We start from the raw sequence: 26,270 nt of genomic DNA, 5'->3' as shown, positions 1-26,270 counted from the left end.
AACCCCACCCACTTTGCCAAAGCACAGCCCCCACACCACTAGAGGGATATCTTCAACCACCAACTTACCATCCTGAGACAAGGCTGAGTATAGCCCACAAAGATATCCGCCACCATTGTTCCTGTACCCAAGAAAACAAAGATAACTGAACTAAATTACTATCGCCCCATAACACTCACTTCTGTCATCATGGAGTGCTTTGAGAGGCTAGTTAAGGATCATATCACCTATACCTTACCTGACACCCTAGACCTACTTTAATTTGCTTACCTCCCCAATGGATCCACAGACGATGCAATGCACACTGCCCTATCCCGTCTGGACAAGAGGAATACCTATGTAAGAATGCTGTTCACTGATTTTAGCTCAGCATTCAACACCATAGTACCCTCCAAGCTCATCATTAAGTTTGGGGCCCTGGGTCTGAACCCCGCCTTGTGCAACTGGGTCTTGGACATTCTGACGGGCCACCGCCAGGTGGTGAAAGTAGGAAACAAAGCCTCCACTTCACTGATCCTCAACACTGGGGCCCCACAAGGGTGCGTGCTCAGCCCCCTCCTGTACTTCCTGTTCACCCATGACTGCGTGGCCATGCATGCATCCAACTCAATCATCAAGTTTGCAGATGACACAAAAGTAGTAGGCCTGATTACCAACAATGACGAGACAGCCCTCAGGGAAGAGGTGAGGGCCCTGGGTGTGTGGTCCCAGGAAAATAACCTCTCACTCAATGTCAACAAAACAAAGGAGCTGATCGTGGACTTCAGGAAGCAGTAGAGGGAGCACCCCCCCATCAACATTGACAGGACCGCAGTGGAGAAGGTAGAAGACTTCAAATTCCTCGGCGTACACATCACTGACAAACTGAAATGATCCACCCACACAAACAGTCTGGTGAAGAAGGTGCAACAGCGCCTCTTCAACCTCAGGAGGCTGAAGAAATTTGGCTTGAAACCTAAAACCCTCACAAACTTTTACAGATGCACAATTGAGAGCATCCTGTCGGGCTGTATCCTCGCCTGGTACAGCAACTGCACCTCCCGCAACCGCAGGGCTCTCCAGAGGGTGATGCGGTCTGCCCAACAAACCACAGATGGAAAACTACCTGCCCTCCAGGACACCTACAGCATCCGATGTCACAGGAAGGCCAAGAAGATCATCAAAGACAACAACCACCCGAGCCACTGCCTATCATCTAGAAGGTGAGGTCAGTACAGGTGCATCAAAACTGGGACCGAGAGACTGAAAAACAGCTTCTATCTCAAGGCCATCAGACTGTTAAATAGCTATCACTAGCACATTAGAGGCTGCTGCCCTAAATACATAGACTTGAAATAATTGGCCACTTTAATAATGGAACACTAGTCACATTAATAATGTTTACATATTTTGCATTACCCATCTCATATGTAGATACTGTATACTATTATATTGTACTTTATCTTAGTCTATGCCGTGCTGACATTGCTCGTCCAAATATTTATATATTCTTATTTCCATTCCTTTACTTATATCTGTGTCTATTGAGTGTATTGTTGTGAAATTGTTAGATATTACTTGTTAGATATTACTGCACTGTTGGAGCTAGAAACATAGCATTTCGCTACACCCACAATAACATCTGCTAAACACGTGTATGTGACCAATCAAATTTGATTTGATTTGAATATATTCAACGTATAGGCTACAATATGCGAAACTCATGCTTGGTAATAAATACATGTTTACACGACTTGCATCCTTGGCACAACATTATATTATATTCTACTCAAACCATAGGTTTTATTGATACCATTCAGTGTCTTGAAGTCAATACAACCAGCTATGATAGCTGAGGTTCCTGGCTAGGTTCATTGCTAGCTAGCTAATATTGACATTATAATATTGACATGTAACAGTCATTTTTTGAAATATCTTTGCGATTAATGATTAACTGGTGGAAGTAATTAAAACCACTGTTCTAAACTAATATTTATACCAAACATTTTAAACTGTCCATACACATATTGACTACATAGTTAGCTACACATTCCTAGGCATACAAGGCCTTTTATCCTGCACTACACAATAAGCAAGAGTTAGCTAGCTACGTTAGTTCAGCAAATATCAGCAAGGCAGGCTTACAAAATTGTACATTCAAATTTGCAGTAAATGCTTTAACTGGCTAGATTCTTTACATCCACTATTTCACAAGACGACTGCCTGGTTTGATGGTTTTCTCAGGAGTCCCTAAAACATTAAACAACGCGAATTACAATGTCATATTCATGTCAAAACGCCCATAGGGCAAGCTAGCTAGATGGCTTTTGCAAATTAACTATGACAAAAAATATGCATAATTGTTTGTCTCTCCATTAACTAACATATTCATCTCAGCTGTACAAGTTGTATAATTACTTACATTTGCTTCAATCCTAGTATATTTGTCAGCCATCTTTGCTGAAGAAAGTCTCCAGTGTTGGGTAGCAGAGTGTCAGATTAATCATGGGAACCACTCAATATGATTGGTCAACGCCCAGTTGCTTGTTATTTGAAAAAAATAGGGAAATGCTGTTTTTCACCGCCTCCCACTCCACTTCCTCCCACTCCACTTTCGCACAGCTCAACGGTCCCCCGCCCACTATGCTCCTCACCACTTCCTTCCATTGAAAATGAATGGAAAGCAGTGCTTCACCGCGAGGTGCCACCCACTAGTGTACATGGGCCATTAGTCAGCTGATGAGCCAGGTCTCGCTCTTGATAAAGATCTTCTCAAGAGGTCTTGTTCTCCACTCTGTCTGCTGCTAAATTCTGCTCTGAGCAACTCTTTCCCTTATCCCAGCTCTGATGCACCTCAGCTCACCACTATCTCTGCCCCACAGGGCTCAGGCAAGCAGCCACACAGGGAATCCACATTCACAGGTTGGCTACCAAATAAACCCTCTAACTGAATGATTAAATTGATGACAGATTACAGACAAATGTATCTATTATATTATATATTGTATGTGGGCCTTATACTTCATTATAAATAAATGTATATTTTAATTATAGATGGAGCTTTTAAAAAACGTAATTATGTTTCAAAACAATCAGAAATGCCAACCAATACTTTTCCGTTTTATAAAAATATAATTATAGAGATGTAATTGCATTGGTATTTTAGGTAAGCATAATATAAATATAAATACTTAACATACAATGCAATAGGCTTTAGCTTTATCATGAAATATGTTAATATGTTAATACTTCAAGTCTAGAAGTGAATGGGCAAATTTGGTGCATTCACTGATAGTTATTTAAACTGCAATTCAGTTTGCACAAGTGGTGCTAGTATCTCCCTCCTATCGATGGCTGACAAGGTTAGATTGAAATCTGTTTTCCTATTTGATTAAAAGTTAAGATGAAAAAATACACTTTGTCTACCAGCTCGTTCCCCTTTACCCAAGGTCAATGACAGGACTGACTCCTCGGCCTTGTCGCGTGTGTCATTGTTCAGCGGCTTTGTCGACAGAACAATAACCGAATTAAGGTTGTGGAACAATTTAAATAGCTGAGCTCATGCCAGGTCATATGTCAGGCAATATGTCAATATAGTATATCTTCAACAATGGTGTACTATATAAAACAATTTGAAAAACAGGAAAAAGCTATTTTACAACCAGTGAGGAAAAGGGAGTTTAGGATAGAGAAAACAAATTCTAATTTGTTTAAGGGTAAAAGTAGACCTACAGAATATGAGCCCCCCCCCCAAAACAAGACCAAGTCTGTCAGAGCAATATGATAAATTTAGCGAAATATAAGCTAAACAAAACGAATTAGGTAAACAATAAATGTATTATAGTAGACCAATACACATAGGCCTAGTTAGAATAAAACTGTTTTAAAGTACAGTAGACTATAGGCATACACTTCGATTTGCCTGTAGGCCTTTGTTGATTTTTTCCCACAATTAACATTATTTAAATTTTTTAAACCTTTGTTTAGCTAGACAAGTCAGTTAAGAACTAATTCTTATTTACAATGACGGCCAAACCCTGGATTGCCCTGCAGCCTGGATTCGAATCAGGGTGACGCCTCTTGCACTGAGATGCGATGTCTTAGACCACTGTGCCTTGCCATTGCATAGCCCAACTTAAACGTATTCACATATCCAGGTAAACAAACAAAAAAATTATGAGAGTCCGGTGGTTGTTTTGAAATAGTTTCTCACCATGCTCTTATACCCAGTAAAGTTGCCTGAAAGTGTCCTTGTTGGAAAGGTCCCTCTATATTTTCCATGAGGTTCATGTCAACCACATGGTTGTTTGACATTTGCGTGGCACTTGGAATGGATTGCATACTCGGATAATTGCAATATGAGTTATAACCATATCCATATAGAGGGTTGAAAGAGCCAATTGTCACATTGTATGACGCTGAATGAGATCCTCCCATGTACGGTTTGCCACCCCGAACCAACACAGGGACTGCCACTTGTGGTGGAGGCAGCAGTGGCGATTTTAGCATGTAAATCTTGGTGGGGCAAAATAAAAATACATAACAAAATAATACAAAATAATAATAATAATTATGCATGCCAGCAAAGCCACTACACAACACTAAACAATACATGAATTGCACTATAACGGTGACAAACGGTGCCCACAAACTGTTAGGGCCTACATAAAGCTGTCTCAACAGCAGAGTCCCAACAGCAGTCCCAACTCCTTACCACTGCTACACCTGGCTATCAGCGGTGTCAAGCCTTGTCTGGCAGCGAAACAGTTCATTAAGCCTCATTTACTGCCTTTTTTTAAAACATAGTGATATGGCTGACTTGTTTTAAAAAAAATGTGGTGTCTACTGACAATTGAGATGTACAAATTATGGCATAAGGGAAAGATGAGTGGATAAGAGGCAATCCATAATTTCGAGACATTAATGAGCGAGCCTGGATGGACGTTGTCAACGTAACTATTTGTTCAGCACTTTTAAAATGTACAGCAGCAGAATTCAGAACATGGGTTGTTCTTACATTATTCTCATTGTACACCAAGTCAGGACCGTAGGATAAATAACGGGGCCATATAAGCAGACAACTAAAGCTCTTACAATATTCAATGATTACATTTCTCTAAAACAGGCTATAGGCTACATGTGCACGTACACCTCAAAGTCAGAACAGTAGGCAAAAGAGGGGAAAAGGAACTAAATTATTAGCTTGAGGCACATGGGCTACTAACAGCTTACCTCACAACATACACTTAGAATTACTTTCTTAGCTACAGTATATATATCTCCCTGGCATATGCTATCATTTATGCAGCAGCATACAAGACATTTTTGGACTCACCTTGTGCTGTGCTCACTTCCTTCCAAACCACTCATTGTTGAATTAGCTTTTTCCAACTTGTTGTATAATGTTGTCCAATGGCCGATGAATGTTGTTCAATGGCCGACGAGCACCGATACGTTTCATCTATAATTTCTCTTCATTATTTATCTTCAAATAAAAAATGTTACATTTTATTTCACTTTTATTTAGCCAGGTAGGCCAGTTGAGAACAAGTTCTCATTTACAACTGCAACCTGGCCAAGATAAAGCATAGCAGTGCGACAAAAACAACAACACAGAGTTACACATAAACAAAAGTACAGTCAATAATACAAAATAAAATAAAAATAGAATCTATGTACAGTGTGTGCAAATGTAGAAAAGTAGGGATGTAGGCAATAAATAGGCCATAGAGGCGAAAATAATTACAACTTAGCATTAAGTGATAGATGTGCAGATGATGATGTGCTAGCAGAGATACTGTTGTGCAAAAGAGCAAAAGGGTAAGTAATAATATGGGGATGAGGTAGTCGGGTGTGCTATTTACAGATTGGCTGTGTACAGGTACAGTGATCGGTAAGCTGCTCTGACAGCTGATGCTTAAAGTTAGAGAGGGAGATAAAAGACTCCGGCTTCAGAGATTTTTGCAATTCGTTCCAATCATTGGCAGGAGAGAACTGGAAGGAAAGGAAGAGTTGGCTTTGGGGATGACCAGTGCAATATACCTGCTGGAGTGCGTGCTACGGGTGGGTGTTGCTATGGTGACCAGTGAGCTGAGATAAGGCGGGGCTTTACCTAGCAAAGACTTATAGATTACCTGGAGCCAGTGGGTCTGGCGACGGATATGTAGTGAGGGCCAGCCAACGAGAGCATACAGATCGCAGTGGTGGGTAGTATATGGGGCTTTGGTGACAAAACGGATGGCACTGTGATAGACTACACCCAGTTTGCTGAGTAGAGTGTTGGAGGCTATTTTGTAAATGACATCACCGAAGTCAAGGATCGGTAGGATAGTCAGTTTTACAAGGGTATGTTTGGCAGCATGAGTGAAGGAGGCTTTGCTGCGAAATAGGAAGCTGATTCTAGATTTAATTTTGGATTGGAGATGCTTAATGTGAGTTTGGAAAGATAGTTTACAGTCTAACCAGACACCTAGGTATTTGTAGTTGTCCACATATTCAAGTTCAGAACCGTCCAGAGTAGTGATGCTAGTTGGACGGGAGGGTGCAGGCAGCAATCGGTTGAGGAGCATGCACTTAGTTTTACTGGCATTTAAAGGCAGTTGGAGGCCACGGAAGGAGTCTTGTATGGCGTTGAAGCTCGTTTGAAGGTTTGTTAGCATAGTGTCCAAAGAAGGGCCAGATATATACAGAATGGTGTCGTCTGCATAGAGGTGGATCAGAGAATCACCAGCAGCAAGAGCGACATCATTGACATATACAGAGAAAACAGTCGGCCCGAGAATTGAGCTCTGTGGCACCCCAATAGAGACTGCCAGAGGTCCGGACAACAGGCCCTCCAATTTGACACAATGAACTCTATCTGAGAAGTAGTTGGTGAATCAGGCGAGGCAGTCATTTGAGAAGCCTATGATATTGAGTCTGCGGATAAAAATGCGGTGATTAACAGAGTCGAAAGCCTTGGCCAGGTCGATGAAGACAGCTACACAGTACTGTCTTTTATCGATGGCGGTTATGATATCGTTTAGGACCTTGAGCGTGGCTGAGGTGCACGCATGACCAGCTCGGAAACCGGATTTCATAGTGGAGAAGGTACGGTGGGATTCGAAATGGTCGGTGATCTGTTTATTACATTGGCTTTTGAAGATTTTAGAAAGGCAGGGCAGGATAGATATAGGTCTATAACAGTTTGGGACTAGGGTGTCTCCCCCTTTGAAGAGGGGGATGATCGCGGCAGCTTTACAATCTTTGGGGATCTCAGACCATACGAAAGAGAGGTTGAATATGCTAGTAATAGGGGTTGCTACAATTTCGGTAGATAATTTTAGAAAGAGGGTCCAGATTGTCTAGCCCAGCTGATTTGTAGGGATCCAGATTTTGTATCCCTTTCAGAACATCAGCTATTTGAATTTGGGTGAAGGAGAAGTGGGGGGGTTTGGGTAAGTTGCTGCAGGGGGTGCTGAGGTGTTGGCTGGGGTAGGGGTAGCCAGGTGGAAAACATGGCCAGCCGTGGAAAATGATTATTGAAATGATCGATTATCGTATATTTATCGGTGGTGACAGTGTTTTCTATCCTCAGTGCAGTGGGCAGCTGGGAGGAGGTGCTCTTATTCTCCATGGACTTTACAGTGTCGCAAAACTTTTTGGAATTACGGATTGCCTCTTATCCACTTGTCGTCCCTTTATGCCACAGTTTGTACATCTCAATTGTCAGTAGAAACCACATTGTTTAACCTATGGCAAGTCAGCCATATCAGCTATGTTTTTTTAAAGGCAGTAAATGAGGCTGAATGAACGGTTTCGCTGCCAGACAAGGCTCCGCTATCAGTAGATTGTCGACTTGATTCATGATGATGACTGTTAGTTATGATTTTGAAAGTATGAGGTTGACCTGATCAGTCCAATCAAAGCTACTGTACATATAACATGATTTGACATCATTTTATCTGTGGCCAATGACCTTGAGCCTTCATGGATGGACACTTCTAATGTATCTCTGTGTCAGCACCCGAAGGTCTAGAATTTTCGAGGTCTCCCCTTAGACTTCGCGGTGACGTACTTTCCCAATGAGCAACAGAACACTGAGCCAATCATGTTGCAACGCTCCGTATTTTCTGCTGGCTTGCCCCACTACCACAGAAAGCACTGAGCTGGGCTGAAAACACCTGCATTTTGGAGCTGCCTTACTCAAGAAAACAAAAAAGAGACCATGTTTGTAAGCGGCTTTATTATCTCAATGATATATATATTATTGTATTGTTTATAATCTTGTTTGTAATTCTTGTATTGTTTGTAATGTTCCAATGTCACGAAGTTGGCTCCCCTGCCTGTTCGGGCGGTGCTCGGCGGTCATCGTCACCGGCCTACTAGCCGCCACCGATCCCTTTTCCTTTTCTGTTAGTTTAGTCTTATTAGTTGCACCTGTTCCTATTAGTCTTTTTTTAATTTGCTCGCCTATTTAAGCTTGTGAAGCCCGCTCTTGTTTGTGCGGGATTATTTTGTGTTCACGGTTTGAGTTGGAGGTGTTGCTGTGCTCCGGACCGTGTTACCCTGTGTTTTGGGTTGGTCAGTGTTTTCCGCCCGGTGTTTGAGCATGAACATTTTGTGCCGGAATAAATTGCCATTTTTCCTTGAACCCTCTGCTCATTGGCGAGGTGGTCCCGCTCTGGTGCAGAAATGTACCTCCGCTGTTCGAAATGTTGTTCCAGCTCAAAAACCTGTGTTTGAGAAACAGCACCCGTGGCATTCTCCGCAATCTTCGTCTGAAAAGGTATTGTCCTTTTTCCCATCACAACTCAACGAAACGTCAACAAGCAATAATAAGAAATAGCACTGTTACACCCATACCTTCATTGGAAAACTTCCAAGTCAAAAACATACTTCAATTGAAATTGCTTCATGCACTCTATTAGGCTATACAAAAACAGATGACGCATAGGCCTACAGTTCTCATCAATGTCACCATATACAGTATGAAGCTCAAACAGAGATTAATTTAAATGTGGTCAGAAGGTAAATTATTTTGAACTGACGAAGATCCTTGTGGACTGAAATGCTGTCAATAAAGATGCTAAATGGGAGCATATTCAGTGTGAGGGTCTCGATTTGTTATTTTTCAAGTCTACTTTATTAGCCCAGCACCTATGTTTTTTCAGGATGTACATACAACCACACAGTTTTCTATAGAAGGTAAATGAATTTCCCTTTACTAGGCTTTATTTTCTCCTAAAGGTATAGCCTCGGGCTCGTCATTGCCATGAACTTATGTTTGGATAATAATGTACAAATGGAATTAGGTTTGGCTATAATTTAGCAACAGGAGGCAGGGTTAGGGCCAATAACATCAATAGCCTAATTCGGGGTTGTTTCAAAATGATTGGTTTTAATTATTTAAAATACATTTGCATTTCAATACAGTTCTCGAATTGATTTAGCGTCATAGTCCAATCGGATTACCGTTTTAGCTATGGTTTTAACTTACTTGGGTGCTCATTTGTCTCCTTCTCAGCCGCTGAAATACAACTGCCCCTCAGGATGTCAATGTCCAAACTCTAGCTGCATTTCATCTGTGATCGCCCGAGAAGCACGATTTATCCTGGCTGTCAAGTAAATTGAGGCTCCGAAGCACAATATGCGCTGCAGAGACACCTGCGTGTCATGGTGGTGTTGTTGTAGTTTCTCCAGCTATAGAATATCCTTCACCGAGAATGGTGTTAAAGTCACTGGACTGGGAAGCATCACTAGTTTATACAGAGGTAGTATTTGTAAAACAGGTTAAAGTATAGGCTAATGGCATTGATTCAAAGTGGTCAAATCAATCATACAACAGATATGATCAATGTTGTCCAAATGTTCTTCAATAGGAATGTAATAATTCCTTAGATCTAGGTGAGTTGAGAAGCACTGTCTGAGTCATAGTGAAAGTCAACCTGGTCTCACAGCCTACCTTTCAGCACCTTTCTCATGCGTTTTAACCACTAATTTTTATCATACACAATGACACGAGACATCTCACTTCATCTGGGTAAAGAGTGACAGAATGGGGGTGGGGTGCCAGTATGAGGAGTTATTAGGCCTATACTTTTTTGTTGGTATTGAGGATGATGATGATGGTGAAGAAGGTTTGGCTGTTCTGATATGTACATTATAACTGAGCAGTGGTGGAAAAAGTACCCAAATTGTCATACTTGAGTAAAAGTAACAATACCTTAATAGAAAATGACTCAAGTAAAAGTGAAAGTCACCCAGTAAAATCCTACTTGAGTAAAAGTCTAAAAGTATTTGCTTTTAAAAACATTTAAGTATCAAAAGTAAACGTTATTGCTAAAATATACTTAAGTATCAAAAGTAAAAGTATGAATAATTTCAAATTCCTTATATTAAGCAAACCAGATGGCATTATTTCCTTGTTTTATATTATTTACGGATAGCCACTGGCACGCTCCAACACTCAAGCATCATTCACAAATGAAGCATGTGTTTAGTGAAATCAGAGGCAGTGGGATTACCAGGGATATTCTCTTGATAAGTGTGTGAATTAGACCATTTTCCTGTCCTGCTAAACATTCAGAATGTAACAAGTACTTTTGGGTGTCAGGGAAAATGTATGGAGTAAAAAGTACATAATTTTCTTCAGAAATGTAGAGAAGTAAAAGTAAAAGTAGTCGAAAATATGAATAGTAAAGTAAAGTACAGATACCCAAAAAAAACAACTTAAGTAGTACTTTCAAGTATTTTTACACCACTGCAACTGGGATCATTGCAGAATAGTTTATATAGGTTGATTGTTTTTTGGGGGGGGGGGGTTATGATTTGAATCAGATATGGTACTACTAGCAGCATCAGCAATAAAAATTGTATTTTTTACTTTAGTATATATTTAGTAAATATTTTCTTAGCTCTATTTCATGAACTGCATTGTTGGTTAAGGGCTCGTAAGTAAGCATTTGGTATGTGACAAATAACATTTGATTTGATTTTGATTTGAAATTCAACTCTCAACTGCGAGAACTATAACCAGACTAATAAATAAATAAACCTCCTACTTCTTCGAAGAGGGTGCTGTTCCCTGGCAACACGATAGACTACGCTATGCACAACCAAAGGCTCTTTTGAGAGCCACCCACATTACAATAAGAGTATTCTTCTATTTACTTAGCTACATTACGTCAACTGCAGTTATTCAACTCACAGTTTTCTCCCTTTGATCTCTACTTCTCAGGTGAGGGTGCTGTTCAGGTAAGGGTGATGCATATACCTAAACAGGATATTTTAAGAGTCACCCATATTGAAAACATTTAGTGATAGGCTAATATTGTCACCCATCAGAGTATTCTCGATTTAATCTTGTCTTTACATTTACAAAAAAATATATGAGTCACGTCCTGACCTTAGTTCCTTTTTTATGTCTCTGTTTTAGTTTGGTCAGGGCATGAGTTGGGGTGGGCATTCTATGTTTTGATTTCTATGTTTGTATTTCTGTGTTTGGCCTGGTATGGTTCCCAATCAGAGGCAGCTGTCGATCATTGTCTCTGATTGAGAACCATACTTGGATAGCCTGTTTTTCCCATTTTGAGTTGTGGGTGATTGTTTTCTGTTGTGTGTGTCTGCACCAGCCAGAACTGTTTCGGTCGTTCTCTTTGTTATTTTAGTTTTTCCGTGTTCATTTAATAAATATGGACATATACCACGCTGCACCTTGGTCCTCTCCTTCCAACAGCTGTTACAATATGTGTGAAATTTGTTTCGATTTAGAATGCACCATTATCATGCACCTTTCTGGAAACAGGGGCAGCGGGGGAAAAAACATGTCATCTATGCACTTAAATAGCGAATGGAGGATGCTTTTCCCTTGGTTCATTTTCATGCCAGCCAGTTAGGCTATACTCTTGTTGTAAAGATGAGCAATGTGCTTAATATTAGGAAAATTGAGAAATAAATATAGTAGGCCTAGCCTATAGAAAGCTGATGGGATCCTCCTCTTTTTAAGAGACCATCACTCTGTTTTCTCATGCAATTGCATAGCCTATAGAAATATTGTGCAACATGAGCTCTTTGGCTCTCATGAAGTGTTTGATTAGATTTTAGATTACATTTGCATTGATGTCAGAGTGATTAGAGGGACAATAGTGCTGAGTACCAGGCAGTTAGCAAGTTTGGTAGGCTACTAATGACCATCAGCAGCTTGGATAAGCCTACTGTAATTACTGTGACTAAACAGTCACGTGGAATTTGCCTGACTTCAGGACTCGTGACTACCAGTGTGGGGCTAATACGGTCACCGCAACAGCCATACTTGTGTCTGTGCATGTTTTTCAGTATAAAGTACTCTGCAGCCACTTACTGTGGAAACCAGGTAAGGCCACACTCACTGATTCTAATGGAACACTGTCGCTTTAACTACCTGGTTTTCTCAATAACAGTCTCTCTCCTTCACTTTATCCCTCTCCCCCTTCTCCCTAAATCTTCTAGGTTATATCAGCTGTGTCGGTGAAGCCCTCCCGCTTCTGAACTACCTGAAACATGCAAGCATGCTGCCTGCACCCTCACGCACGACTAGCATCACTACTCTGGACGGTTCTGACTTAGAATATGTGGACAACTACAAATACCTAGGTGTCTGGTTAGACTGTAACCTGTCCTTCCAGACTCACATTAAGCATCTCCAATCCAAAATTAAATCTAGAATCGGTTCCCTATTTCGCAACAAAGCCTCCTTCACTCATGCTGCCTAACATACCCTCGTAAAACTGACTATCCTACCGATCCATGACTTCGGCGATGTCATTTACAAAATAGCCTCCAACACTCTACTCAGCAAACTGGATGTAGTCCATCACAGTGCCATCCGTTTTGTCACCAAAGCCCCATATACTACCCACCACTGCGACATCTATGCTCTCGTTGGCTGGCCCTCACTACATATTCGTCGCCAAACCCACTGGCTCCAGGTCATCTGTAAATCTATGCTAGGTAAAGCCCCACCTTATCTCAGCTCACTGGTCACCATAGCAACACCCACCTGTAGCACGCGCTCCAGCAGGTATATTTCACTGGTCACCTCCAAAGCCAACACTTACTTTGGCCACCTTTCCTTTCAGTTCTCTGATGTCAATGACTAGAACGAATTGAACAAATCACTGAAGCTGGAGTCGTACATCTCCCTCTCTAACTTTAAGCATCAACTGTCAGAGCAGCTTACCGATCACTGTACCTGTTGTAGCGTACAACAGGTCAGCTACCAGGGGGAGACTCGTCGAAGCCTGGTGGCAAACGGAGTCGACATCATGAGGCGATGGCTCCCTCTGCTGGACGTGCCAGGTCTCTACGGGCTCTCCGGCCAGGACTAATTGGCTTTGATTGTGGTGAGTAATCAAGGGCTGATTGCTCACCAGCTGTACGAGTCCCATAAAGCTGCCAGAAGTGCAGATCACAAGGAGGGGGGGGGGGAGCCTGAGCTAAAAGGAGTGAGTTCAGTTTTTGTGCCTGACAGGATACAGCAAGACCCAAAGCCCAGAAGACAGTATCCCAGAGAGGGTCTCATGGGGGAGACCTTTTCTTTTGATTTATTATTTAAATAAACACCCTTGAAACTGAGCTAATCCTACTCTGTCCATGTCTGATCTGTGTAAATGTCTTGACCAAACCCCCTGGTCTGGCACACTGTACACAGCCAATCTGTAAATAGCACACCCAACTACCTCATTCCCATATTTGTACTTATCCTCTTGCTCTTTTGCACCCCAGTATCTCTACGTGCACATCATCATCTGCACATCACTCCAGTGTTAATGCTAAATTGTAATTATTTCGCCTCCATGGCCTATTTGTTGCCTTACCTCCCTAATCTTCTACATTTGTACACACTGTACATAGATTTTTCTATTGTATTATTGACTGTACGTTTGTTTGTGTAACTCTGTGTTGTTTTTGTCGCACTGCTTTGCTTTATCTTGGCCAGGTCGCAGTTGTAAATGAGAACTTGTCCTCAACTGGCCTACTTGGTTAAATAAAGGTGAAATATATTTTAAAAAATAAACAGAGGGCACAGCATGATCAGAGGTGAGAGGTCACTTGGTCGGGTCAACAGGAAGTATTATTAAATAGATGCTTGACATTGAAATACAGATAGAGATGTATTAGTCCCAGAGTTAATGATCAAGGTCAGTTTTGAATTTCACCTCCTGATGACTGACAGTGTTAGAGTAAACAAAAACACAAGGCTTAATCATGCCCTCTCGCTTCATCTGTCTCTCGTCTGCAGGTATGTTTTGATTTGAGAGAGAATGCCCAGCCCTAGTCCCGTTATCACCACCTCACCCGCTCTAAGATAACCCTTGGGCCAACTGGGGGTCCAAGGCTGGTTAGGAGACACCGCTAGAGACACTATTAGGAAGATGACCTGAGAGAATATGAAGTTTAGTTGCGCTGTAATTCATTAATCATATGCTGTGTTCCCTGCTCCTCTGTTCTTATCTCTTTCCCTTTCTGTCTTTTACACACTCACCTCTCTCCCCACCTCTTTCTTCCTCTGTTTTATAATGCACACCAGATGTGCATTGAAATACAGATGGACATTGTATTTATAATATATTACAATTATAATATTTATAACACGTATTATGTATTTATAAAACTTGGATAATTAACTTCTTTCAATAATGCTTTTCAAATTCTCTACTGGTTGAAATTAAGTATCATCTTTGGAAATACTACACCTATCCTGTGTCCCCAGATAAGTGCAGATGAAGAAAATTAGATATTGAGATTAACCTGTTTTAGAGTATTTACATGATCAATCAATCAGTCAAATGTATTTATAAAGCCCTTTTTACATCAGCCGATGTCACAAAGTGCTGTACAGAAACCCAGCCTAAAACCCCAAACAGCAAGAAATGCAGATGTAGAAGCAAGGTGGCTAGGAAAAACTCCCTAGAAAGGCCTGAAACTAGGAAGAAACCTAGAGAGGAACCAGGCTCTGAGGGGTGGCCAGTCCTCTTCTGGCTGCGCCGGGTGGAGATTATAACAAAACACGGCCAAGATGTTTAAACATTCATAGATAACCACCAGATAATAATAATAAGCACAGTGATTGCAGAGGGTGCAACAGGTCAGCACCTCAAGAGTAAATGTCAGTTGGCTTTCATAGCCAATCATTCAGTGTTAGAGACAGCAGGTGCGGTAGAGAGAGAGTCCAAAACAGCAGGTCCGGGACAAGGTAGCATGTCCAGTGAACAGGTCAGGGTTCCATAGCCGCAGGCAGAACAGTTGAAACTGGAGCAGCAGCACGACCAGGTGGACTGGGGACAGCAAGGTGTCATCAGGCCAGGTAGTCCTGTGGCATGGTCCTAGGGCTCAGGTCCTCTGAGAGAAGAGAGAGAGAAAGAGAGAAGAAGAGAGAATTAGAGGGAACATACTTAAATTCACACAGGAAACCTGGATAAGACAAGAGAAATGCTCCAGACATAACAGACTGCCCCTAGACCCCCGACACATAAACCTTTGTAGCATAAATACTGGAAGCTGAGACAGGAGGGGTCGGGAGACACTGTGGCCCTGTCCAATGATACCCCCGGACAGGGCCAACCAGGCAGGATATAACCCCACCCACTTTGCCAAAGCACAGCCCCCACACCACTAGAGGGATATCTTCAACCACCAACCTACTACCCTGAGACAAGGCCGAGTATAGCCCACAAAGATCTCCCCCACGGCACAAACCCGAGGGGGGTGCCACCCGGACAGGAAGATCACGTCAGTGACTCAACCCACTCAAGTGACGCACCCCTCCAAGGGACGGTATGGAAGAGCACCAGTAAGCCAGTGACTCAGCACCCATAATAGCATTAGAGGCAGAGAATCCCAGTGGAGAGAGGGGAACCGGCCAGGCAGAGACAGCAAGGGTGGTTTGTCGCTCCAGTGCCTTTCCGTTCACCTTCACACCCCAGGACCAGACTACACTCAATCATAGGGCCTACTGAAGAGATGAGTCTTCAGTGAAGACTTAAAGGTCGAGACTGAGTCTGAGTCTCTCAAATGGATAGGCAGACCATTCTAGAAAAATTGAGCTCTATAGGAGAAAGCCGTGCCTCCAGCTGTTTGCTTAGAAATTCTAGGGACAGTAAGGAGGTCTGCGTCTTGTGACCATAGTGTACGTGTAGGTATGTACGGGAGGACCAAATCGGAAAGAGCAAGCCCATGTAATGCTTTGTAGGTTAGCAGTAAAACCTTGAAATCAGCCCTAGCCTTAACAGGAAGCCAGTGTAGAGAGGCTAGCACTGGAGAAATATGATCACATTTTTTGGTCCTATTCAAGATTATAGCAGCCCTGTTTAGCACTAACTGAAGTTGATTTAGTGCTTTATCCGGGTAGCCGGAAAGTAGAGCATTGCAGTAGTCTAATCTAGAAGTGACAAAAGCATGGATTCATTTTTCTGCATCCTTTTAGGACAGAAAGTTTCCGACTTTTGCAATGTTACGAAGATGGAAAAAAGCTGTTTTTGAAATATTCTTGATATGTTCTTTAAAAGAGAGATCAGTGTCCAGAGTAACGCTGAGGTCCTTCACAGTTTAATTTGAGATGATTGTACAATCATCAAGATTAATTGTCAGATCCAACAGAAGATCTTTTTGTTTCTTGGGACCTAGAACTAGCATCTCTGTTTTGTCCGAGTTTAAAAGTAAAACATTTGCAGACATCCACTTCCTTATGTCTGAAACACAGGCTTCCAGGGAGGGCAATTTTGGGGTTTCACCATGTTTCATCGAAATATACAGCTGTGTATCATCCGCATAGCAGTGAAAGTTAACATTATGTTTCCGAATGACATCACCGAGAGGTAAAATATATTGGGAAAACAATAGTAGTCCTAAAACAAAACCTTGAGGAACACCGAAATGTACAGTTGAATTATCAGAAGACAAACCATCCACAGAGACAAACTGATATCTTTCCGACAGATAAGATCTAAACCAGGCCAGAACTTGTCCGTGTAGACAAGTTTCCAATCTCTCCAAAAGAATGTGGTGATCGATGGTATCAAAAGCAGCACTAAGGTCTAGGGACACGAGGACAGATGCAGAGCCTTGGTCTGATGCCATTAAAAGGTCATTTACCACCTTCATGAGTGCAGTCTCAGTGCTATGATGGGGTCTAAAACCAGACTGGAGCGTTTTGTATACATTGTTTGTCTTCAAGAAGGCAGCGAGTTGCTGTGCAACAGCTTTTTCAAAAATGTTGAGAGGAATGGAAGATTCGATATAAGCAAATAGTTGTTTATATTTTCTGGGTCAAGGTTTGGCTTTTCAAGAGAGGCTTTATTACTGCCACTTTAAGTGAGTTTGGTACACATTTGGTGGATAGGGAGCCGTTTATTATTTTCAACATAGGAGGGCTAAGCACAGGAAGCAGCTCTTTCAGCAGCTTGAACGTTTAGAGACCAAGACTATTTTCATCTACGTGTCAAGAGATGTATGTATTAAAAAACTTGAGTGTCTCCTTTGATCCTAGGTCCTGGCAGTGTTGTGCAGACTCAGGACAACGGAGCTTTTGAGAAATACACAGATTTAAAGAGGAGTCCATAATTTGCTTCCTAATAATCATGATATTTTCGTCAAAGAAGATCATGAATTTATCACTGCTGAAGTGAAAGCCATCCTCTCTTGGGGAATGCTGCTTTTTAGTTAGCTTTGCGACAGTATCAAAACTAAATGTTAGATTGTTCTTATTCTCCTCAATTAAGTTGGACAAATAGGATGATCGGGCAGCAGTGAGGGCTCTTCAATATTGCACGGTACTGTCTTCCAAGCTAGTCGGAAGACTTCCAGGTTGGTGGGGCGCCATTTCCGTTACAATTTTCTGGAAGCTTGCTTCAGGGCTCTGGTATTTTCTGTATACCAGGGAGCTAGTTTCTTATGACAAATTTTAGGGGTGTGACTGCATCTAGGGTATTACGCAAGGTTAAATTTAGTTTCTCAGGTGGGTTTTTTTTGTACTCTGACGTCCTTGGGTAGGTGGAGAGAGTCTGGAAGGGCATCTAGGAATCATTTGGTTGTCCGAGAATTTCTAGCCCGGCTTTTGATGATCCTTGGTTGTGGTCTGAGCAGATTATTTGTTGCGATTGCAAACATAATAAAATGGTGGTCCGATAGTCCAGGATTATGAGGAAAAACATTAAGATCCACAATGTTTATTCCACGGGAAAAAACTAGGTCCAGAGTATGACTGTGGCGGTGAGTAGGTCCGGCGACATGTTGGACAAAACCCACTGAGTTGATGATGCCTCCGAAAGCCTTTTGGAGTGGGTCTGTGGACTTTTCCATGTGAATATAAAAGTCACCAAACATTTGAATATTATCTGCCATGACTACAAGGTCCAATAGGAATTCAGGGAACTCAGTGAGGAACGCTGTATACGGCACAGGAGGCCTGTAAAACAGTAGCTATAAAAAGTGATTGAAATTTGCTATCGTAAATGTTAGCAACACCTCCGCTTTGCGGGATGTGCGGGGGATATGGTCACTAGTGTAACCAGGAGGAGAGGAACTTGGAAGTGAGGGATCCAACATTAATTAGCCCTATTTTTAGATATGAGATATCACAATCTCTTTCAATAATTACAGGAATGGAGGAGGTCTTTATTCCAGTGAGATTGCTAAGGCAAACACTGCCATGTTTAGTTTTGTCCAACCTAGACCGAGGCACAGGCACGGGGATAGCTGAGCTGACTACACTGACTATGCTAGTGGCAGACTCCACTAAGCTGGCAGGGTGGCTATCAGCCTGATGCCTGGCCTGCACCCTATCTCATTGTGGAGCTAGAGGAGGTAGAGCCCTGTCTATGTTCATAGATAAGATGAGAGCACCCCTCCAGCTAGGATGGAGTCCATCACTCCTCAGCAGGCCAAGCTTGGTCTTGTTTGTGGGTGAATCCCAGAGAGAAGGCCAATTATCTACAAATTATATATTTTGGGAGGGGCAGAAAACAGTTTTCAAACAGCGATTGAGTTGTGAGACTGCTGTAGAGCTCGTCACTCCCCATAACTGGGAGGGGGCCAGAGACAATTACTCGATGCCAACACATCTTTCTAGCTGATTTACACGCTGAAGCTATGTTGCGCTTTGTGACCTCTGACTGTTTCATCATAACATTGTTGGTGCCGACGTGGATAACAATGCATATGAAGTGTAGTGTACTATATTTCTTTATTCTGGTTCTGTATATATGAATTACAAATCAGCCTTTAAATAGCTAAATCATGTGTTAGTCTATTGCAGAGTTAAAATGTGTAACCATTGATGTCCCAGGACCAGGATTGGTAAAAGTCTTTGCTAGGTAAAGCCTCGCCTTATCTCAGCTCACTGGTCACCATAGCAGCACCCACCCGTAGCACGCGCTCCTGCAGATATATTTCACTGGTCACCCCTCAAAGCCAACTCCTCCTTTGGCCGCCTTTCCTTCCAGTTCTCTGCTGCCAATGACTGGAACAAATTGCAAAAATCACTGAAGCTGGAGAGATACAGTTGAAGTCAGAAGTTTACATGCACCTTAGCCAAATACATTTAAACTCAGTTTTTCACAATTCCTGACATTTAATCCTATTAAAAATCTCCGGTCTTAGGTCAGTTAGGATCACCACTTTATTTTAAGAATGTGAAATGTTAGAAAAATAGTAGAGAAGGATTTACTTCAGTTTAATTTCTTTCATCACATTCCCAGTGGGTCAGAAGTTTACATACACTCAATTGGTATTTGGTAGCATTGCCTTTTAATTGTTTAACTTCGGTCAAACGTTTCGGAAAACCTTCCACAAGCTTCCCACAATAAGCTGGTATAACTGAGTCAGGTTTGTAGGCCTCCTTGCTCGCACACGCTTTTTCAGTTCTGCCCACAAGTGTTCTATAGGATTGAGGTCAGGGCTTTGTGATGGCCACTCCATTACCTTGACTTTGTTGTCCTTAAGCCATTTTGCCACAACTTTGGAAGTCTGCTTGGGGTCATTGTCCATTTGGAAAACCCATTTGCGACCAAGCTTTAACTTCCTGACTGATGTCCTGAGATGTTGCTTCAATATATCCACATAATTTTCCACCCTCATGATGCCATCTATTTTGTGAAGTGCACCAGTCCCTCCTGCAGCAAAGCACCCCCACAACATGATGCTGCCACCCCCCATGCTTCATGGTTGGGATGGTGTTCTTCGGCTTGCAAGACTCCCTCTTTTTCCTCCAAACATAACGATGGTCATTATGGCGAAACAGTCTTTTTTTTTGCTTCATCAGACCAGAAGACATTTCTCCAAAAAGTACGATCTTTGTCCCCATGTGCAGTTGGAAACCGTAGTCTGATTTTTTTTTTTTTTGGCGGTTTTGGAGCAGTGGCTTCTTCCTTGCTGAGCGGCCTTTCAGGTTATGTCAGTATAGGACTTGTTTACTGTAGATATAGATACTTTTATACCTGTTTCCTCCAGAATCTTCACAAGGTCCTTTGCTGTTGTCCTGGGATTGATTTGCACTTTTCACACCAAAGTACATTCATCTCTAGGAGACAGAACGTATCTCTTTCCTGTGCTGTATGAAGGCTGCGTGCTCCCATGGTGTTTATACTTGGGTACTATTTTTTGTACAGATGAACATGGTACCTTCAGGCGATTGGAAATTGCTCCCAAGGATGGACCAGACTTGTGGAGGTCTACAATTATTTTTCTGAGATCTTGGCTGATTTCTTTTGATTATCCCATGATGTCAAGCAAAGAGGCACTGAGTTTGAAGGTAGGCCTTGAAAAACATCCACAGGTCCACCTCCAATTGACTCAAATTATGTCAATTAGCCTATCAGAAGCTTCTAAAGACATTACATAATTTCTGGAATTTCCCAAGCTGTTTAAAGGCACAGTCAACTTAGTGTATGTAAACTTCTCACCCACTGGAATTGTGATACAGTGAATTATAAGTGAAATAACCTGTCTGTAAACAATTGTTTGAAAAATTATTTGAGTCGTGAACAAAGTAGATGTCCTAACTGACTTGCCAAAACTATAGTTTGTTTACAAGAAATGTGTGGAGTGGTTGAAAAATTAGTTTTAATGACTCCAACCTAAGTGTATGTTTCCGAATTCAACTGTATTTCATGGTGCTCTGAGGCCAGGCTGAGTATGTACTAGGAAGGAGGGGCTAAGTGAATTTAAGCGACTGTTTTGGGGCTTTTCTGAGAGATTTGTCTTGGTAGGCCTAATTGTGAGGGTAGGCTGATGTGAGCCTGGTATAGCCTACCCCAACCTTGGTCTTATGGAATAACAGTTTGCCTGCTCATATTTTCTTTTCATTAAAGTTATATTGAAAAGTTTGACATTTACAATCTTGATTTTTTTGTAAATTGAACTTCTGGATCACGATTATCACCTGTAAATACACACCCCTTTGTGCAAAGTGAGAGATGAGTATTTGATCCTGTGCTCTGCTGCATTTGCACCAGTAGAGGGCATCTCCACCAGCTTTGCATATCCAACTTTTTTTTTACTGTGTTGTATAGAGGAAGAACGTGGAGAAAAGTTATATATAAATTAAATGTATCATGCATTATTATATTCGTTACAAGTAGCATGAATTGGACACAAATAATTGTACTGAATAAAAACTACAGAAGATTGATAGTCCAAACCAAGACATCTTGACTGGGTGGAAACAAAACAACAGACAGTAACATGTTATTATGTTTGGTGGAAGACTAATGCCTTCCTAGGCTATAGGGTCATATTCTAACAAGCCAACATCTGGTGTGGTCATGCTGGGCCAGCCACGAGAAAGCTTCTACTACATATCTGCACCATCCTATGAGCTTTAGGACACGATTGTGGTCTACAGAAGAGACAGAGACCAGTGTCCACATGATATGAGTAATGCTATCTTAATTACACAGCTTGTTTAACAGTCAGGGTAGGAGATGACATAGCCAGTATACAGGATAAACAGGGTTTATGCATTTTCAATTAAGATAGGCATCGAGGGAAAACATTAAACCGGAAAAATACTTCATCAAAGACGTACATAAGGAATAAAGGCACTGCGAGAAGATCTATCCCACAATACAACATACTCACAGAGGGAGCTGGGGGAGAGGCAGACAAAGAATTCAAGATGAACCTTATCAAACAAAACATCTTAATACAATGTTTACATGAAAACAGCTAATGTTTGAAATTAAGATGGACCCTAAAATATCCATGCTCTAGTTTTCTACTTAAAATACCAGGCTACATGATCTACTTGGAAAGGTAACTCAACCTGACCTCTGTTGAGATCCAATCAGTCATAAAATAATGGGAATAAAGAAAACTGGGGAATTAATACAATAAATAAAATTATATATTTTAAGCAAACTTGTTATTTGCACATAACCTGTAGTGTAACAATAGAAAAGGGAATGTAAAATTAAAGTTAGAATTATTAGCTTTCATGGTGTGGTAGGTAAAGGAGATGTCAAGGAAAACTGATGAGGTAATAGGCGAGGGCAGGGGGCATGTGGGGGTAAACTGATCTGTTTGTCGTCCCTAGATTCGTGTTATTACAAACAGAGTCTCAATTCTCCAAGGGTTTGTGCCACTGAAAACAAAACAGGCAGAAGCATGGTAGAGCACAACAAACAAACAGCCGTTGAACAATGTATGTGTTGGTTAAGGAGCCAGTCTAAATCTGCTGAACACATTAGCCTCTCCAAGACGGCTGGCCACCCATGCTGACCCCTACCTGGCACTGGCAGCCCCCGCAGAGCAGACACAAGGGTCACTTACTCCCTAGGCATGGCTGAAACCCAGGCATGGCTGTAATGATAATAGCTATCCTGTTGCACACATTTAGAAATACATCTCACAGCTCTAATAACGGGCACAAGACAAAGGGCCACATCCCCAGATCTTCCAAGTCCTATTTAATCACATCACAATAGTATTTCCACTTTTGAACAGTTGACATAATGTTTTATAAATATACATATATTTAAATATCAGGGAGACCCGGATAAACAAATATGTTCATTTTATTTATTGTCCATGCAATATTATTTATATATAATGTTTAATTTGACTATATGGTGAAGTCACACATGAGGTGCATGACAAATATATCTTAAAATCAAGAATAAATCAATGTAAGGTGAGCACAGCAGTTCTGTTCCTATCATCAGTGTCATCCAGGTAGCCTACACCAGTGACGTCGCCGAGATGACGCGTCTCGCCAGTCGCTTGTGCTGTCATGACCACAACAGCACTACTATAAATTGACGCGCCAGTAAGTCTTTCACAAGGTATAAGCTTTGCTACGAGCTAGCCCTGTGTCCCGGGCATCATTCCCTACTTGGCTTGTGCGATTCAGTCAAGCCTAGCATTCATTCGTTGGCCCATACGGTGGATTCCTAACTGCAGAATGTCGGAGCCAGTCAAGCCACCAACTTCGTTTTTCATCAAGGACATCCTCTCCATTAAAGAGAATACACGGCTAAACTTCAGGTGCTCTTCCTCACACAAGGCCAAGGAGGGATGCGCGCAATGGAATAACCAACAGTGCGAGCATGTATCACAGTCAGAGGAACTTTGCGCACAGGATACAGCATTTGAAGGGCGGAAAGGTGAGCACATGGGATTGTATGTAGGCTACTTAAAAATAGTTTAGGCTAAGGTATGGATTGACGGTGTTGTGCCAGATTTCCTGGACTCATACTAATAACAACAGGAAATAAACCTATTCCATATGAACCTGTGGAGTAGGCAGTTTACCTGTCAATTGCCAGCTTTTGACGCAAAGTCACCACACCACAAATGGGCTAATCATGTCTCTCTTTTACAGATTTATTTGACAGCTCTTGTTCTAGCACCCCAGATGCCATGATAAGCTTTACATCAGTCGGCAAACAGAAGCGCTCGCGCGCTGCCTTTACGCATCTGCAAGTGTTAGAACTGGAGAAGAAATTTAACCACCAGAAGTACCTGTCCGCTCCCGAAAGAGCCAATCTTGCCAACACGTTGGGACTGACCGAGACCCAAGTTAAAATCTGGTTTCAGAACAGAAGATACAAAACCAAACGGAAGCAGCAAGCTACGGAGTACTGTAAGGACATCTTTCAAAAGTCAGAAGAACTAAGTACAGAGGACAATTTAGTCAGATCGTCGCTTCTCTCCACGTTCTACAAAACATATAAATACCAACCATATGTGTATGACTTCAATAGCACATGGAGACCAATACTGTGGTGAACATTACATAATACTGGACAATATTCAGGTCAATATGGACACAATGCCTTATGAGGAGAGTATGTTAAACAACTAATTATGTTACCTAGTTATTTGATCTATTCAGCACAGTAACTTGTCATTTTTTTCACAATTTACTTTTATATGGCTAAAATGTAGCCTACCAATGTCAAACCGTCAAGCTGTCATTTTCCATTCATAGCCTATATGTATGAGTATGTTATCACAGGAAAAATGACACAATCACTTTGTTGCTTGCATTTCCTTTTTTTATGTATATTATTTTTTTTCCCAAAATTGCAAGAAAATAAAGGGTAACTGATTTGAAATTGAGACTAAGTAATTCAAAGGCTATTGTAGTGTCAAGGTCTATGAAAAGTTTTGCCAGCCGTAGTAATACAAATCTTGCTAAATGTTTCAGTACCCGTGCAGCTCACTTTTTATTTAGACAGTGCAAATATGCTCCTTACTATTGAGAGTAGTGATGGTTATTGAAAATGACAGTTTACTCTTTCCATTTTACAGAGTTACAACTAACACTTTATCCCTCTGTTTAAGCATACATGTCATAATTCTGTGCTCTGAGATGCTGAAGATACACACTAAAACACTATGTATGCAAAGGGCCATGGCTGGTTGGAGACAAAAGATGTGATTTTACTTGGCAATATCTTGACAAACTCCTCCCTGGAGCAGCCATGAATGTTGCTTTAAACTGAAATGTATATTTTTACATTCAGGAATGAATGCTTGAAATATGGTCTACAGTAACTGTTTCCAGAGGCTAACAATGGTTGTACCTGTAGTTAAAATTTGATAATACTAGAAAATTGCATGAGCAGATAAGGGTTTGCCTGGGATCTTCAGAAAACATAAGGGCCCTCTCTAAACAACGATGCTTGGTTTCTTTAACAGATAAAGAGCCCCTATCCATCCATTTAAACTGAGGCTTGATTCAACATCAAGGTGTTTTTAATTGACCCTACTGAAGGCAGTTCCTCATTGTGGTGACTACATGACATTATAAGTGGTTTCCCCCACAAGGATGCTTGTGAGAACTGTGAGACAGGCAAGGGACACATTAAGGTAGCAGATAGCCATCGGTTAGAGTGGTTAGAGAGCTGGGCCACTAACAGAAAAATTGCTAGTTTGAATCCCCGTGCCGACAATGTGAGCAATCTGCTGATGTTCCCTTGAGCAAGGCACTTAACCCTAATTGCTCCAGGGTCACCTTTGATAATGGCAGACCCTAACCATGATCCTACTCTCTGAGGGTGTCTCAGGGGGGCCTGGGATATGCAAACATTTTCAATTCACACATGCATATAATACACAATTGTACTTGTGTGAATTAGGATGAATATAAGTACCCACCTAAAATTCGTATTATTATATGGAGCTGTCGTGTCTTTGGCTATGCCGGATTAAGTGATATGACATGCTATTCTATAAAATCCTTTCTCCGTAATTAATATTTTCTGATTGAGCTAATCATGTAAATGTAATTAACTAAAGAGTCGGGGCACCACAAAATAATATTTATAGAGCTGTTATCTTCCGAATAAACTCTTAAAGACCTAGTAATATTTTACATCAATAGCAGTCAATATTAATCGTCACATTAATTCAGTCTCATCTGAAAGTTGTAAATTCTTGGTTATCGTTATGAACCCTGGCTAACAAGTTGAATCAGCAATACAAAATTAGGTATTTAGTAAATAAATAATTCAACCCAACTAATCACACAGAATTACATATACAAAGAATGAATCATACCTTGATTACAAATTACATCATAAAGGAAAACGTCCCTAGCGGGCGGAACAGATATGACAGCTGGTTCCACAAAAGAAAAGGGGCTGGGTTTGAGTGAAAGCGCGGTAAGACTGAGGAACAAATGGAGAAGCTGTGCTATCGTAAATGCAGTATCTTATGCATTCTAAATTACCACCCATTTGGAAAAGGAAAATGCAATAAATATTTACTCTGAGCTGAGTAGGTTGGTGGTAGATGGAAGGTCGTGTTGCCCAACCGAGTCCTTTGAAGAA

At 41.4% G+C, this 26,270-nt stretch overlaps 1 protein-coding gene across 1 annotated transcript; it reads left to right on the top strand.

Annotated features, from left to right (window-relative positions):
• Positions 1–23,181: 23,181 nt before the first annotated feature.
• Positions 23,182–25,023, top strand: LOC112249684 (homeobox protein Nkx-3.1). The gene is made up of 2 exons (XM_024419467.2): positions 23,182–23,597; positions 23,816–25,023. Exons 1-2 carry the CDS (start codon positions 23,396–23,398, stop codon positions 24,220–24,222), a joined length of 609 nt encoding a protein of 202 aa, XP_024275235.1. The 5' UTR covers positions 23,182–23,395; the 3' UTR covers positions 24,223–25,023.
• The last annotated feature ends 1,247 nt before the right edge of the window (positions 25,024–26,270 follow it).

Source organism: Oncorhynchus tshawytscha, linkage group LG04, assembly GCF_018296145.1.
Source record: "Oncorhynchus tshawytscha isolate Ot180627B linkage group LG04, Otsh_v2.0, whole genome shotgun sequence".
Taxonomy (NCBI): Eukaryota; Metazoa; Chordata; class Actinopteri; order Salmoniformes; family Salmonidae; genus Oncorhynchus; species Oncorhynchus tshawytscha.
The sequence above is the reverse complement of the archived record's forward strand: the minus strand, read 5'-3'. Positions and strand labels throughout refer to the sequence as shown.